The sequence below is a fragment of the Vicugna pacos genome, chromosome 1, assembly GCF_048564905.1.
Source record: "Vicugna pacos chromosome 1, VicPac4, whole genome shotgun sequence".
NCBI lineage: Eukaryota > Metazoa > Chordata > Mammalia > Artiodactyla > Camelidae > Vicugna > Vicugna pacos.
In genome coordinates, this window is record NC_132987.1 from 33,674,042 (window position 1) to 33,691,055 (window position 17,014).

General features: G+C 45.5%; 1 protein-coding gene and 1 long non-coding RNA gene across 6 annotated transcripts in view; one reads left to right on the plus strand and one right to left on the minus strand.

Annotated features, from left to right (window-relative positions):
• The window catches only part of RARRES1 (retinoic acid receptor responder 1), a 115,880-nt gene that overhangs the window by 31,182 nt on the left and 67,684 nt on the right, over window positions 1–17,014 (minus strand). For 4 of the 5 annotated variants that reach the window (XM_072960001.1, XM_072960009.1, XM_072959997.1 and 1 more), the window contains 2 exons: window positions 15,577–15,639; window positions 9,974–10,116 (listed from right to left, as the gene is read on the minus strand). In XM_072960001.1, the coding sequence (XP_072816102.1) occupies window positions 9,974–10,084 (111 nt within the window). In that variant the 5' untranslated portion in view covers window positions 10,085–10,116; window positions 15,577–15,639. Of the gene's footprint in view, window positions 1–2,541; window positions 2,824–9,973; window positions 10,117–15,576; window positions 15,640–17,014 lie in introns of those variants that run through there. The other variant, XM_072959985.1, reaches the window with a different exon arrangement.
• On the plus strand, window positions 2,796–5,304 carry LOC140696153 (uncharacterized). Its single transcript, XR_012072243.1, has 2 exons — window positions 2,796–2,884; window positions 4,874–5,304. It is a non-coding gene; the product is annotated as an uncharacterized lncRNA (long non-coding RNA).

Here is a 17,014-nt window from a genome sequence, read left to right on the forward strand (position 1 = left end):
CAATGGAATACTACTCAGTCATAAAAAATAATAAAATAATGCCATTTGCAGGAACATGGATGGACCTGGAGAATGTCATTCTAAGTGAAGTAAGCCAGAAAGAGAAAGAATACCATGTATCATTTATATGTGGAATTAAAAAAAATTATTTACAAAACAGAAACAGACTCACATAGAAAACAAACTTGTGGTTATCAGGGGGAAAGTGGGTGAGAAGAGATAAATTGGGAGTTTGAGATTTGCAGATACTAACAATATATATAAAATAGATAAACAACAAGTTTATACTGTATAGCACAAGGAACTATATTCAGTATCTTGTAACTTATGCTGAAAAGGATATGAAAACGAACATATGTATGTTCCTGTATGACTGAAAATTTGACACACTGTAAACAGACTATACTTCAATAAAAATATATTTTAAAAAATCATTTGGTTTACTGGCTTTCAAATTTTTATCACCTGAAACCCACAGCAAGAACTGCATGCTTCATAATGACCCAGTTAAAACAAAAAAAATTTGCAACATTTTGAGGCACTACTTTCTTTTTTCTGCAATGCATTCTAAACGTTTGTATTCCAAAATATTTCATTAAAAACAAGTAAACACAAACAACTGCAACCTACTAAACAGACTTCATAACCCATTAGTGTGCCATTAGTTTGAAAAAATCCTGACTTGGTCCCAGCCTCTCATCTGCAAAGGGTGCACTGACTTCCAGCACGGAGAAGGATCCCTACCAGCTGAGCTACACCTCTCTCCCACCCACTCACCTGCTCACCCGGTGTCAGTCCTGGAGGAATGACAGACACTGCAGCAACTCAGCACTCACTCTAATAATGTATTGATTGGATAAAGGGTTTTGAGGGTCTTATCATTTTCCACCTCTTGGCAATGCTACAGCTACTCTTGTTTTTGAAGTAGAAACTCCTTGCATTGAAGGCTCCAAGCAGGTGCTGTCTGTTCTCCTCATTCAAGCAATTTGAATCAAGCAAGCATTTACACTGAATTCTTGGGAGAAACTGAAATCACTTCGGTCTCTAGAGATTCTTGACTGAAAAAGTCACTAGGTTCCTTCCCTTTTTTAGGCCAAAAAACAAAAAAGGATCCCTTTAAAACTCAACAACATTATTACAGATGAAAACAGTAACTGAGTTCTCTATGAAAAGAAAGGAAAAATTTTAACTCAGATTTTGAGAGTTTACTTTGTGAAAGATGCCAAGTATTTTATTCTTTTTAATAAGCGGGTGACTAAATGCATGAAAATGCAAAGTACTTTATTATTTAATTCGTTTATGGTCATAGAAGGAAGAAAAAATACCTAGGATTTGAAAACTGGTGCACCTTAGATATGCGACCTTGGTTTTCTGTAGGGACTCTTTCCCACTGACAGTCAGGGAGCAAATCTTCAGGGGGGCCCTTTTTGGGCTCTGGGAGGTAGTGATTCTCCTACTTTGATAGAAAGGTCTCAAGCTCTGATCCTTCACTTCTCTGTTGGGCTGGTAAAACTGAACTTTTTCCTCCCTGAGACAGCAAAGTTTGTTATAACAGATAACAAACACAGGTTGCCTTTTTCAAGGAATAATTTGCTTTCATCTATCCTTAAATTTAGCCAACCTGGGTTGTACAGTTAAGTGAAGAACTAAGGCTAAGCTTCTAAAAGGCGTTCCCCTACCCCTAACACCAGGTCTACAACATCTTAAAAACAAAAAGCCTACTGCCACTTATTAAAACTCTATTTACACTCTACTGAACTCTAATTATTTAAGGCTGAGTCTGCAGGCTTTGCGGAGTATTGGGGGATTACTGGAAAGAGCATCTTTACTTTTGGGGCAGACTTAGTATAGTTCTGTAACTTTCGTAACCTTCTATTTCATGATGAAAGCAATGTATCTCCATCGACACAAAATGGTACCTACAGCCACTGCTTTGCAATCAGCATCCAAAAAAACAAGCTGCAAAATTATCACTCATTCCGTTCAGACATAAAACAGCCTTGGTTCACTCACTCCCATTAGATGAAAGCAGACGCCAAGATTAGGAAGGGTTCTCGCTCAGGCCTACGCGAAAATTTCTGAAGCTTCTGCACCTGCAATTAACAAGGTCCGGCCTGGGAATTAGCTTAGATTTTGGAAATTCCGCCCAGGCCTAATGCTCGAGCCACTGGTGGGTCGCGCCCTCCATGACCACCTCATGGCAACAAACTCTGGGAGTAGTCTCAGAAAAGATCCAGCTTTGCCTATTGGGCCTGTACCTCAGTTTCCCCATACACCTCTTCCCAGGTAGGGGAGCTGCCCTTCGAAAAATCCTTAACGCCTCGTAATGCCAGCCGGAACGAGCCGGCTTTCTGCGGACTCGGCGCACCGACGGGCCCTTCCACGCTGAGGCGCGAGCCCGGGTCTCCCCCGGCGCCTGGCGCATCGCAGTCTCCCTCCCGGATCCGCCGCGGGGGGCACAGGCACGCGCACCCGAAGTCGCCACCCGGGCGGCCCGAGGCCGGACCCCCGCGCTGCCCGCCCTGTCGCTCCCGCACTCACCCACGCGCGGCTCTCCTGCACCTCAGCCAGCATTCGAAGGGCGCTGGGCGAGCCCGCGCGGAAGTTGAAAAAGTGCAGCGCCACGCGCGCCGCTTGCGACAGAAGCTGGCGCGGCAGCTCCGTGTCCTGGCGCCACCCGGAGTCCTCCGGACCCCCGGACCCCGCGGGCGCCCCCGCCGCCTCCTGGAGGGCGAGCAGCAGCAGCAGCAGGGCGAGCAACGGGGCGGCGGGGAGCGGGTTCCCCCGCCGGGACGCGGGAAGCGGTTGCCGGAGGGGCTGCATGGACGTGGCTGGCGTAACGCTCGACGTATCCCGGCTCGGAGCGGGCGGCGCCGGCGCTCAAGTAAATAAGACCACGGCGGGCCCCGCCCCCTCCGCCCTCGGGGCGGAGGGCTGGAGAGGGCCTGGGTCTGCGACGGGCCGCGCCCTCTCGGCGCTTCCCGTTGCCCCTGGGTCCCCCGTTCCGCCCAACTCCGCCCGCGCCCCGGCTGCCCCGGCTGGGTGCCGGCACGCAGCGGCGCCTCGGCGGCGCGGGGGCCGGGGGTGTCCGGGCGGGGCCGCGCCGGCAGGGGTCAAGGGAGGCCGTTGGAGGCGACTCCCCGGAGGGAGCGCGACCCGCGCGGCGCCACCCCGCGTCCTCTGCCCAACTCGGGGACCGGCTTCTCTCCCCTGCGGTTGCTGTGATTTCGGAGCCCTTGGGGTTTCAGAGCAAACCTGCTTCAGATCTCCAAGGCTTGGAGCTGTGATTTCCCATAAAATGAAATTGGGAACGAGTGGAGAAAGGATGGGGCGCAGCCTGCGTTAATAGGGGTTCTTATAACACAATGACCTTAGAAGTGAGACAGGTTTCCAGGGAACTGGGGCTGGAGAGAAGACTGCCGTGGTCAGCAGGGCAGAGGCAGATAAGGACCCAGAAGCCCCACTAAACTTAGAAACAAGTAGGTCATTGATAACCCTTGTGCAGTGTAGATTCAAAAGCCGGGCGTGAAAGCCAGATTCTAGCGAAGTGAGGCATGGATGGGCTGTAGGGCAGTAGAGGCAGCGAGGGTTCACTACTCTTTTTAGACACATGGCAGTGAAGGGGTGAGATGGCCATTATTCTTAAGCCACAGACAAGAGCGAAATACCAGGAGAACCAGGGATTAGAGGCACTCTCAGCAACCATTTTTCCACCTCTCTTTATTTTGTTCAGGTGTCCACCCCTCCCCAACCCCTGACTCCAGCCCCACACTGTGGAGCTAAAGGAAGTGGAAGGGATCAGGGCAGAGCCCCAGGGGGGTCCGTACAGGACGAGAGGATAGTAGCAGACCAGTAGGAATCTATCACGAGGCCAGGAGGGGGAGAAGGGAATGACTGATGGCAGCATTAGTGCCTATGAGATAGTGAGGATCTTGGGAAAGTCATAAACAGGAGGGAAGACACACAGACACAGCCAGGGGAACACGTGTGGCTGCCTGAGCACAGGGGACTCTTCCAAGGTCAGCTGTTTAAATAGTGATATTAATTACACTTACGGCAGACTGACATTGATCAGGGACACACATTTCTAAAGTTTTTCATTATAGCATTCATTTTATTAACAGATTTTCTTCAACACAAGAGAATATTTCCTTCATTGAGAACTGTATGTCCCCTGTCCATTTATCTGTGGGGTTGTTGGATTTCTGATTGATTTGTAGAAGTTCTTTAAATACTAGGAGATTGGGCCTAGGTCTATCATGGGTACCACCAATATTTTCTCAGCTCCTACAGTGCTTGTGTGTGTGGATTGTTCCTCCTTGTCAAACACTGTGTAGGGGTGATATTGTTAAATGCACACCACGTTCTCCAAAGGGCCTGTCCTCTTGGGTCACATGTACCACCTCTTGCCCTGTTTTTCCTTCTTGGGGCTGCTGGAAGACTGCCCTACAGGCAGGGAGGGAAGTCTTGGCCAGCAGGATCTGGCCCTCAGCCAGATGTATCCTCGCCAAGAGGGTCCCATATGTCATGTCTCTTAGTTCCTGAATCATTGCTCAGATTACTGTGAGCATTTTTATATAGAAAACTTGGTTTGTGTTTAAGAAATATAATGGTATAAAAAAGTATAGTGACTTAATCACATGAAAAGATCCTGTACAGAGAGTGAAGACATTGATATAATATTTTCTTGGGCTATTTGTAATAGCTATCAAAATTAGCAATGCATATACCTTTTGACCCAGGAATTCTACCCCTATAGTTTATAGAAGTGATAAATTCACACATGGACACAAAGAAGTATGTATGAGAATGTTCCTCTGGATGTGAATTGTAAACTCCTCAAATAATCTCATTTTCTGCTCTCTGTCCCTAGAACAGTGCCTGACACCATAGGCATCAATTCAAATTTTAGGAAAGAATGAAGAGTAAAAGGCTGGGGAAAAAAATCCCATGGCTGAATAATTATGCTCCCTCCATCTAGTGGGATCTGTGCAGCCATTAAGGAGAGGGATCCAGGCATGAAGATACTGAACCATCTCTAAGATGTAATGTTAACGGACAACGAAGTTGAGCAAATTCTGTGCTGTTTGTTTAAAAAGAAACGGTATACATATGAGTACATACATAAATGTGGAAACATACAAAGATGTCTGAAAAGGTTCATAAGAAATCAGTAATTATAGGATGGGGACAGGGGTGTGAGAAACTTTTTACTATATTCCCTTTTGCATTGGTTCTTTTTTTTTCTAATATGTGTTACCCATTCTGAATAACTAACTAAATGAAATGCTGTGTATGAATGCACTTCAAATCAGTTTCTTCTGTGGTAGAAAGGTCCACCATTTCTACAGGGACTTTACAATTCCATCACTGAGCATAGCCAGAACCTGACCTCAGTTTAGACATACAATTTAGGCTTGTCTTCCTCCCTCTGAGCCTCACTCTTCCACACTCTTTTGCCTCAGGCCCAGTCGTGTTTCCCCACATTAGAATGTCCAGGGGAGGAGCTGAAGAGCTAATTCACACTGTGGTGTAAATGACTGCCATGGCTCACTGCCTTGCTTTTCTCAGGAGTATTGTCACTTTAAAAAGGGGCAAAGCCTTGAGCCAAGAGACCTGAGTTCTAATTGAACTGACTGCAGGCACTGGCAGCTGTGCTAAGTAGAGGCATTCAGCAGCCCTGAGCATCCGCACCTGCCCCTTCCTACTCCTTTGAGCAACAAGAGGCCAGATAGCTGAGTGGGAGGGTTTTGAGAGATGTTAACTGTTCATTCCCCTCTACCAGAAAGAAGGAGCTGGGACATGTCTTCCCTGGAAGTGGCTAAACACAGGCCTGCTGAAGTACCCTCACCAACTGCCTGAGGGGACTGGGCAGTGATATGCAGAAAAGAAGGGCATGGTGACTCTGCTGTCATGGCTATCCCCAGCTCTCATGGCTTGGAGAGTGTGGGTGAGGACTCAGGAGCCAGTTCCATGAGCCGCAGGCCCCATGTTCCTTATCCAAGCCCTGAGAATACACCAAGAACAGGTGGGGTCGAGTGGGTGCTTAGCCCGCGGCTCTGTCATCTGAGGTTACAGAAATTGGAAGAGCCGAAAAGTTTATTTCTTATCACAGAACACTGTTCGGATTTTCCACCCTGGGACACTCTTGACAATTGAGGGGGCTGTTTGTAAGTCAGTTTTTGATGAAATCTTCGGCTTAAGAGTTTTGACCAGCAGTCTCTTAGTTATATATTTGTAAATACTATGTTTCTGTAAAAATGCATTATCAAGTAAAATGGGAGGAAATACCTTTTCTAGCTAAGAAAAGCAAAAGAATAATAAAAAAAAAAAAAGGCTGACACATAGATCAATAGAACAGGAGAGAAAGCCCAGAAATAAACCCACACACTTACAGTCAGTCTACAACAGAGGAAATAAGTGGTGGAAAAAAGACAGTCTCTTTAATAACTGGTGCTGGGAAAACTGGACAGCTACATGCAAACGGTGAAGTTAGAACATTCTCCAGCACCATATACAAAGATAAACTCAAAATAGATTAAAGAGCTACATATAAGACCAGATACTCTAAAATTCCTAGAGGAAAACATAGGCAGGACACTCTTTGACATAAATTGCTGAAATATCTTTTTGGATCTGTCTCTTAGAGTATGGAAACAAAAACAAAAGGGACCTAGTTAAACTTAAAAGTGTTTGCACAACAAAGGAAACCATAAGCAAAATGAAAAGACAACCTACAGAAAGGGAGAAAATATTTGCAAATGATGCATCTGACATGGGATTAATTTCTAAAATACACAAACAGCTCATAAAGCTTAATATCAAAAAACAGAACAAAACAAATAACCCAATCAAAAAGTGGGCAAAAGACCTAAATAGACATTTCTCTAAAGAAGACATCCAGATAGCCAACAGGCACATAAAAAGATGCTCAACATCGCTAATTATTAGAGAAATGAAAATCAAAACTACAATGAGGTATCACCTCACACTGGTCAGAATGGCCATCATTCAAAAGTCTACAAATAATAAATCCTGGAGAGGATTTGGAGAGAAAAGAACCCTCCTACGCTGTTGGTAGGAATATAAATTGGTGCAGCCAGTATGGATAACAGTATGGAGGTTCCTTAAAAAACTAAAAATAGAGTTATCATATAAACCTGCTGTCCCACTGCTAGGCATATATCTGGAGAAAACTCTAATTAAAAAAGACACATGCACCCCAACGGTCACAGCAGCACTATTTACAATAGTCAAGACATGGAAGCAGTTTAAATGTCCATTGACAGATGATTGGATAAAGGAGCTGTGGCACGTATATACACAGTGGAATATTACTCAGCCACAAAAAGAATGAAATCATGCCATTTGTAGCAACATGGATGGACCTAGAGATGATCATATTAGGTGAAGTAAGTCAGACAGAAAGACAAATATATGATATCACTTACATGCAGAATCTAAAAAAATGATACAAAGGAACTTATTTATAAAACAGAAATAGACTCACAGACATAGAAAACAAACTTATGGTTATCAAAGGGAAAAGTGGAGGCACCGGGGGAGAGGGATAGATTAGGAGTTTGGAATTAACATATACACACTATTATATGTAAAATAGATAAACAACAAGGGCCTACTGTATAGCACAGGGAACTATATGCAGTATCTTGTAATAACCTATAATGAAGAGAATCTGAAAAAAGAATATATATATATATATATATATATACACACACATATATATGTATAACTGAATCACTCTGCTGTTCACCTGAAACTAACACATTATAAATTAACTATACTTCAATTTTAAAAATGGTTATAAAAAAGAAGCTATCCTCTACCAGAAGCTATCTCCTCTTCCTCTTGGTGATGCTTCTGATTTTCAGCATTGCCTGCCCCCTCCAATGCTGGTGAACACATCTCACTCCTGGGGCCCTGCCAGGGCTCTCCCTCCACCCTCACCCTCCTGGTCATTATCAGGGCTCAGGGATGGGCTCTGGACCTATTGAGGCAAGTGTCGGGCTGCAACTCACAGGCCTGTAAGCCTTGTAGCTGCCCAACCTCAAGATCAAAGAAAGAGACTGAAAACAGGACAGAGACATCAATCGTTCTTCAGATGGGGGATCTTTGAAGTCTGAAGCAAAAGGTCTTGGAGTGACACCCCACTGTGCACAGCAGAGGGTGAGCAGAGCTCCACTACTGGGGGAAGAAGAAGGCTATCATTTATAGTGGCTGGGGCAGGGGGCAAGCATGTAGGCAGTTCCTGATTAAGCCCTATAATTAAGAAGATTGCAAAGTCATGTGAGCAAAGCGGGGCCTGGTCGAGCAGGGGGTATACAGAGAGCAAGAGAACAACCATCTTGAGTGGCCTGATCATACAGCGAGTGAGTCATGAGGTGGGGGCTCTTGCTCTTCTGAGACAGCATGTTCTTCCCTCCCTTGCTGTGACTCTGTGAGGAAGCCGTGGCCTGAGAAGCTGCTGGTGCCCTCTTGCTGTCCTCAGGAGGGCGGGTCTCAGGATGAAGGAAGAGACCAGGCACAGAAAGAAACCAGGTCCCTCAGGATACTACTGACCTGCGGGCTAATGACCTACCCGAAGCCTGCCCTGTCCAGACTTCTCAGTTATAGGCACCAAGAAGCCAACTTTATTGTTTAAGCCAACTGAAGCATGATTTTTCTGCCCCAGTTAGACAATTCCTAATGGATTATGGAGTCAGGAACTGCTGTCAGGAGTCAAAGAGATATAAGGCTGCCCCGTGGCGGGTGCCAGGCCTGGGAACACATCAGCTGTCTCTGTCCTGAGAAGACCACGTTGGCAGATTCCGCCAACTTTGGGCTGAACCAGCTGGTGAAGAGACACCCACTCCCTCCACCGCCCGCAACTCCCAGCCTGGCTGCAGAAACTCTCCAGCCTCAGGGGCCGGGCCAGGCCGTGAGCCCAGATGAGAAGTGACTACTCCCAGGCTGAGGGCTGCCAGCTGTAGTCTCTCAGGTTCTTCTTTAAGAAGAGCAGGCTCAGGAGGAGTGGAAGGGAGAAAAGCCCCTGGGGGAGGAGAAGGAATCTCTTAAGATAGACACTGGAACCCTAGCCAGGGCTCAGAGTCAGCCCCTGGGGTTGGCCGCACCACTGGCATGGATGGGTTCTTTTGCAAAGGCCTGAGTGGCTTCACTGACAAATTTTTCTCCACCGCGGGGGCTTGGAAAGCAAAGTTGGTGTCATGGACTAGATGAAAACATCCCCTATACACAGGTGAGCAAGGCCACTTGATGTGATTTCACAACTCCCCCTTTCTCAATACTGACACTCACACGGAAACCTCTGGAAGGACAGTCAGAAGCTGCTAACAGTGGGGTAGGAGGGGCTTACTCAAACTATAAGGCTCTGCTTCACTTCTCTTTCCATTTGCAGATGGCACAGCGGCGCAGAGCGCAGACCTGGAGCCAGGCATGCATTCGAAGCTGCACTGGTGTGAGGCGAGGACAGTTACTTACCCCACCCCCAGCCTTGGGGCACCTCCTCCTCGTAGAGTTGTCCTGGAGGCTCATACACTAGTATCTACCCAAATGAAAGCACTTCACAGTAATGGCCATGTATGTGATTGCGATTATTATTAACTTTAAAAATCTGGGTATAATCTTGAATAGAATCAGCTGTGAATTTCTTTTCACAGCTCATGAGAAGGGAAGGTAGGGACTGAAAATGGCTGGGTCATTAAATAAAATCTTAGCTATTACTGTTAGCCTTCTTAACCGCATCTTTTATTGGAGCTATTGGCGAGTCAGGAAATGTGACTCCAGAGTCCCTTTTATTCTCCTTGGCATAGGTGAAGCTTGGTGGGATTGGGACAAGAATATGGATAATTAATCCTTGACTTGAAAGCCGCTTAACCAGAGCTCAGGTGTGATGAGATGATCCTTATCTCCAAACCATGGAACTAGGAACACACGTGGAGAAAACACAGCTCACCTGGTTCTCTGGGTCCGCAACTACCATGCTCAAAGTGACCTCTTGGCTTGCGTTTTGGTTCAGCTCTCCAAACCTGCACATTTTCCATGCTATGTTCGTTATCCACAACATCTCTCCTGAGACCCCTGGAGGGAAGCGCTTTGCTGGTGAAGAAAAGAACTGTTCAATGGAGCTAGGGGCTGTCCTGGAGCTTTTGGCTTCCTAATCTCTCCCTGAGGTGCTTGGGACTCATGGGTGAATTCACCATGTCCTAAACACTGGGCCCATACACTACCTCACTGGCTGCAGCGAGCCCCTAGAGATGGCCTTTTCCTTTGGGACCAAGACCAGGGCTGGAGCTTTCAGCATCATGCCTGCACCCTGCCAGACTCTCAGGGGCAAGGCAGAGGCTGCAGTGCCAAGGGCCCTCAGATGCAGGTCTGGGCTTCGGTGGGACAGCTAGCAATTGTTTTCTGAATCTGGGAGGATAAGGAGAGCATTTCTAGCTTGAAGTTATTGCCAAGCTTGAGCAGATGAATAGAACTGTTACGCAATTCTCTGCTCCACTTACCTTTGGGCATGAAACAATTCTTTAAAAATCCACTATCTGTTCACATTTAAAACTAAAAGTAATTTAGATTGTGTAACTTTGGAAAAAAAACTCCTTCTCTTGCAAAGATTTGACAAGCCCGTTTTGACACAATTGGCAACAGAATTTTTAACGTAATGAAATTAACACAGTCAGTACTACATGTGTTGGATTTTGCAGTTTTCCAAAGTAAGCCCTCATTTTTGGCGTGTCATGCTGGTTAAGAACACAGCATTGTTATAGGCCAATTATGCATTTTCTGGTGACTTTGGCATGGCATTTTGTTTTTCCATCACTCACTTAAGACAGGATATTTGCCATTTTGAGAATGAACTAACGTTCTACTTGGTGACTTGTAAAGGGTGATGCTAAATATATTACAAATTGGGAGTGTTTTAATTTTCCAAGCAAAAAATAATTTAAAGCTTGAAGTTGTAAAGTTTACTCCTTCCTGTTTGAGAAGATGCTATATTCAATGCAGAGTGAAAAAAAAAGATTTTAAAGTTGTTTTTTTTTCCCCTAGCAATTATACTTAGAATTTTATGTTCTCCCAAAAAAAATCCCAATAGTTGTTAATATTTGTATACTGTAAACTTCCTGGAACGATTGACTCACGCAACTATTTATGACATTACTATTCACCAATCAAATTTGCATGGAGGTTGTTATCAGGGAAACCAAAACCAACTCCACATACCACAGAGGAAGGCATTTGCCCACACAAGGCAGCCTATGCAACAGGACAATGTGTTAGAAAACCCACACTCTGCTTTTCTTTCCCTCCTTACCAGGGCATGCATCTAAGAGGGAGAACAAAGTGCTAATAAGTAAACCATCTGGGTAACACAGAGATGACATAGTCACCAAGACAACTTATACACATGCAGAGGTTATGTTCTTGGAATGTAATGATGCAGTGGGTGGATCTTCAAGGCAGGAAGCTAATCAAGAAAGGCTGGATTTGTGGCAGGTTTAGAAGAGTCGGCCAGTTGTGAGACCACAAGGGGCAGGCTGTTCTAGGCAGAAGCGGAGGCTTGGGTGAGCAAACACGGATCAGCAGTGAGGCTGCCTGGAATGGCACCAGGAGCTACCTGAGGTAAAGCAAAAAGGTGGATGACCTGGTAGCCCGGAAATGGGGTTTGTTCTTAGAGGCTCCTCGGAAGTTCTGCACACTTAGGCTGAAGGAAGCGTATGGGTCAGATCATATGAATATTAGCTTTTGGGAACAAATGCTAGTGCAAAATGGTTTTCATTGGTAAATAACAGAATTATGACCAGGCTTTAGGACAAGGAGGTAATTTTGCTGGCTAGAAAGCAAAATTCTTCCGATTCTTCAAGGACTAACAAGTACAGTCTGGTGCAAAGGGCTCTGGTCTGAGAGGCAGGGGGAGTGAGGTCTAGTACCAGCCTAACCACCCAAATGGCTTCATCTCTGTACAAAATGCCAGGTATGGGATGAATGAGATGATAACCAGGAGTTACATTCTCCTATAGCTGTTCCTTGAGAGGGAGACTTGCTAAATTGTCTTCTTGGGACTAACCTCAGTGACACCTTCCACCTTCTACTAGAAGCCTTGTGCCCTCTTACCAGCATTCAGGTATCACATATTTTAGGCTTTAAAAAATCCAACCCCCCCCAAAATAAAACAACAATGGTTTAACTGATATGCTTATTATCTGAATTAAAACAACTGAATGTTTGAAATTTGATAAATGAGCTGACTCATTTGAAATAGTGAGGAAACTGATGCAGCAGTCAGGAGAGGACAGGATATGGTGCAAGTATGAGTGTGCCTAAATCACAGGACTTAAGCTAGCAAAGTTTCATCTGCTGCTCTCACTGTAAGTCCATCACAGGTTGGCTGTGGGTTGGCCCGTATCACTCACCCCAGGAGCAGGATGATGGGACAGCCCCCCAGGGAGCCCGCTCCTTGCTGTGGCCGGCCGGGGGAAAAGACAGCAGGGACAGTTGTGCTCAGGCTCCTAAAGTTCCTGCTAGAAGTAACTTGTCACTTCTTACCTTTTATTGGCCAAAGCACATCACATGGCCACGCCTAGCTTCTTCAGGGGATGGGAAGGTACCATATCATTACGTTCCCCAGGAGGGAGGGACCTGGAAGTTTTTGGAAGGGCGCAAACGCCTCCCACAACAGTTAGTGCCAGGTGAGCCCCAGCCCTGTCAGGGGTCTTCCATATACTGCATTGGTCTGCTAGGGGCACCATGACAAAGCGCCACAGGCTGGTGGATTAGATAGCTGAAATTAATTTTCTCACAATTCTGGAGGCTAGAAATCTGAGATCAGGGTTTGGCAGGGCTGGCTTTTTCTGAAGCGTCTCTTCTTGGCTTGCAGATGGCTGTTTCCTCCCCGGGTCCCCTCACAGTGGTCTACCCTCTGTGTGTGTCTGTGTCCCAACCTCTTCTTATAAGGACACCGGTCATATTGGACTAGGACCCACCTTAATGACTTCATTTCACCTGACCACCTCTTTAAAGGCTCTATCCCCAAATACAGTCAGAAGTACTGGGGGTTAGGACTTCAATATATGAAGGTATCATGCTAAAACTGAGGCCTGCCTCACTAATCAGGGCTATAACAATACTAGAAATATGCAATGCTTTTTGATATATTTTATCCTTATACTTGGTGCCAAAACTCTATTGAAATCAATTTCCATAAATAAATCATTGCTTGCTAAGACCTTCAAGACAGAAGCTGTGATTAGAATAATAAAAACGTAAGAAATTTAAATTTAATTGAAGGCCTATAGAGAGGGTTTTCCTAATTCATCTCGTGTCCTAAACTCTCTCTGAACTTATTAGATAGTACAGAGTCCAGAAGACTTTTTACTCACTTAATAACTCTCTCATGATATATGGTAGAAGGCCATAGTCTGGTTACTCTTATTGAATATTTCCCTGCTAGTAGACACTGACCTTGGCTAGTGATTCTCAAACTTGCTCATGTATCACAATCCCAGTAGGTCTCGGATGGGCCTGAAGCTTTGCATTTCTAACAAGTTCTCAGGTGATAACTGGTACTGCTGGTCCAGGTCCAGGGACTGTACGTGGTTTAGGAAGTTGCAGTTGGAGTGGTGGAAAACCTTCTTCATAGGCTTCCTCATCTGGGTGCCTGAGTAGCGGATGCTGGAGGCAACCAGGTCAATGTGGGTACACACACTGGCACCTTCCAGGCCCCAGCAGACAGCAAGTGAGTCAGAATTGTGAATCATCTAAGCAGGACTAGCTCTTTGGTATTTCTTACTGTACAACCATGTAATATTACTCACTCTGCACAAGGCCTGCCTCCTCTTGGCTCAATCTTCAGTTGTTTTGTTTTTGTTTTTAGAACTAGGGTCCTGGTAGGACATTCTTTTTAACAGTTATGCCAATTCCACCAAAGTCTTAAGGGGAAAAAAAAAGGCTTATCCATTCCTTTTTCCTTTTCCAACTGTGCTGTTTTTCATAACAAAAATCCCCTGGGCTCCGTATTAACTGTGACCAGTTCTGCTTTGGGAGTCATGGAGCTCCTTGCCAAGACACAGCACTGCAGCCTGCACTCACTCTCTTCTTGACGTCTGTGCCCTCCTGCTTGGGGCCGCAGACTTCAGCCCTACCATTAGGACTGGTGTTTTTCTAGTTCCCCAAGGAGCAGCAACAGCTGAGGAAGTGATGAGTGTATATGCCCAGAGGAGGTGGCTGAGGCAAACACGGCTCTCTGCCTACCCAATATCATTTGCTTCCTTACTAACTGGACCTCAGTGTTGTTCAGGGTGGCGATATGTCCTCTAAATACCATGCCATTGCCCTTGCACCCAGGGGGGCTGTGTGACTCAGTGATGACCAATGACATACAAGGAGTTTCTGTGTAAGGCTTCTGGGAATGGCTTTTAAAAGGGGTCTGGCTCAGCTGGTGTGCTCTTATCGCCCTTTACTCTTCCCCTTCCTTTTTTTTTCCATCCTGGAGTGCAGATGCAAGGCTTGGAGTTGCAGCAGCCACTTTGCTACAAGAGCTGCACACTGAGGAAATTGGGCAGGAAGAAGGAACCTGCCCCTTTAATGACTTCCCCATAGCTGCTGATCTCCAGACTTCCTCTTATGTGAGAAAACAAGCCCTTTATTCAAAAAGGCCTTTGCAGGTTTTTGGTTATTTGGTTCCCTATGAGGGTTCTGCCTCAGGCAGCATGGAGTCCAGGAAGAAGAGAAGTATTTGATGGAGGACATGAGTGTGCTCCCTGCCACTGATAAAGATGACAAGAAGTGAGAAGCATTAACCATGGTTTCCTGAGCACATACTGTAGCTTAGGCAGGATGCCAAGCCCTGGACGTGTAGAACCTTGGAATTGAAAGGAATCTCAAGCATCAACCAGCCTCACTCTTTCCTGTGAGTTTCCCATAGCAAACTCAGAAGTGGGCTAGAGTTGGAGGGGGTTGGAGGACTTGTATGGGAGCACGGAGCCAAGCATTCTGTATAGAAAGAATAAATCATGTCTTCCACTTTCAAATGTATCAAGACACAGTTGTGATTAATATCATATGGATTCCTTTAGAAGCACTGCTGTATGGGGAGGTTGTGACCACAATGAATTTTCTGGTGTATACATATTTAAAGGGTTTTCAGATCCCAGGAGTCATGAACCCCTCCTCATGCAGACCTGCTCCTTCTCCTGAGAAAGCTCCTTGGGAACCTCAGAGCCTTCCTTACCTCGGTTCAGCTCTGCCTCTGGGTAACTTCTACCACTGCCCTGGGCCACTTGACAGCAGCTGAGAATAAGCCCCTCCAGCATTTGGAAATCAAGAGTCTTGTGTCCTGGCACCTCTTTCCCCACTGTAACCTTGACCTAGGGTGACAGCTTGATCTGGTTTACTTGGGACTATCCTGGTTTTAAGACTGAAAGTTCTGAATCTGGAAACCCTCTCAGTCCTGGGCAAACCAGGATGGTGAGTCAGCTAACCTGTACCCGTCTGTTCTTTTTCAGGCTAAGCAATATGTTTCCTAAAACATCTGTAGTAGAACAAGGTGTTCACATCTCCTACCATGCTGGTCCTCCTCTCTGGCACACACTCCAGTTTGTCCACATCACTCATAAAAGGTGGCACCTGGAACCAAAGATGATAGTCAGGGTTTAGTGGACCTGTCGGTGCAGTCAGTCTGTAACCAATGGTAACAGCACTGGCTTATAACCACACGGGTGATCAATTAAAACCACAGGGCTTATTTCTATCAAATCAGGTTTCCCCACTCACACCCTGGACTTGGCAATTGGCCTTTTCAACCTAATGGCAGTTGGTTTTTAAATTTATTCTAATGTAACTTATTGGCTTGGGCCCAGATGTTGTTTTTGTCCAGGTGAGAACAAGTGGCCCATCTTACTGGTGGTCTCACCCCTGTGTTTGGCTTCTGAACATCTGATAAACACGTTTTCTATACTCTCATCCAAATTATTGATTATGTTTGAGGAAAAGCCCTGGGGCATACCACTTGAGACGTCCTGTTAGATTAATGTTAAGCTGTCAGTCAATAATCTGGAGTTTTCTTGTTTAGCCGCCTAGGAATTGATCTCATGTGCTCTGGCCCTCGGGGGTAACCCCAGCAACTCTGAGCACATGCTCCTGAAAAATCAAAATCTCTTAGGGGCTGAAGCCTTTTCCAGAAAGGCTGGGGTGTCAACAGGTCAACCTCACTGAATGAACACAGATAATTGAGGCATTGATCCTAGAATTATGTGGATGGTTTACTCCCTGGAAAGGCCTAATTGTCACTAGAATCTCCCTGAGTCACCTCCTCTCACCAGAAACCATTCAGCAAACTTGTGGGGAGTTCAGATCAATTTGCTTTGTATTTCAAGACTTTATTCTGTCACATAAAGAAACTGGTACAGTGGGATATACTTTCAAGTATATCCTTTTAGAACTTGTGTTTTAACTTTTCTATTCCTCTACATGTTCCTATAACCTCTGAGTTAAGGCCTACAGATAAATGCCCAGGTCTTAAATTGCAGTTCCACGAGTTTTGACAAATGTATGGGTCCATGAAACCAGCACCCCGATTAGGATACAGAGCATGTCCATCACCCCAGAAAGGCTCCCTCCCTCACCCTTCACACAGTCTAAGGCTCTAACACTCTAACAGATCTTAGACACTACGCAGATATAGTTAGGGTGGGATAAATACACTATAAAAACAGAATTAACAGATATACATAATTTGAAAATACCGACAGTTTAGAATGTCTCATCCCTTTCTACGGGGCAAGGCAACACTGTTTCCCCACAATTCTCATTGTGTAATTTTCTTCAAATAGTTCAGTATGTCATAACAACTGAAGTATTTACTTTGCCTTGTAACTTGTAGTATTTAAAAAGTATATGTATACAATCGAACCTAAATGGGGACAATCTACCTGGACATGAGTGTCATTAGGCATGGAAGGACCAGTGTCATGGTCACTGGCTGGCAGAACTGACCCCTGAG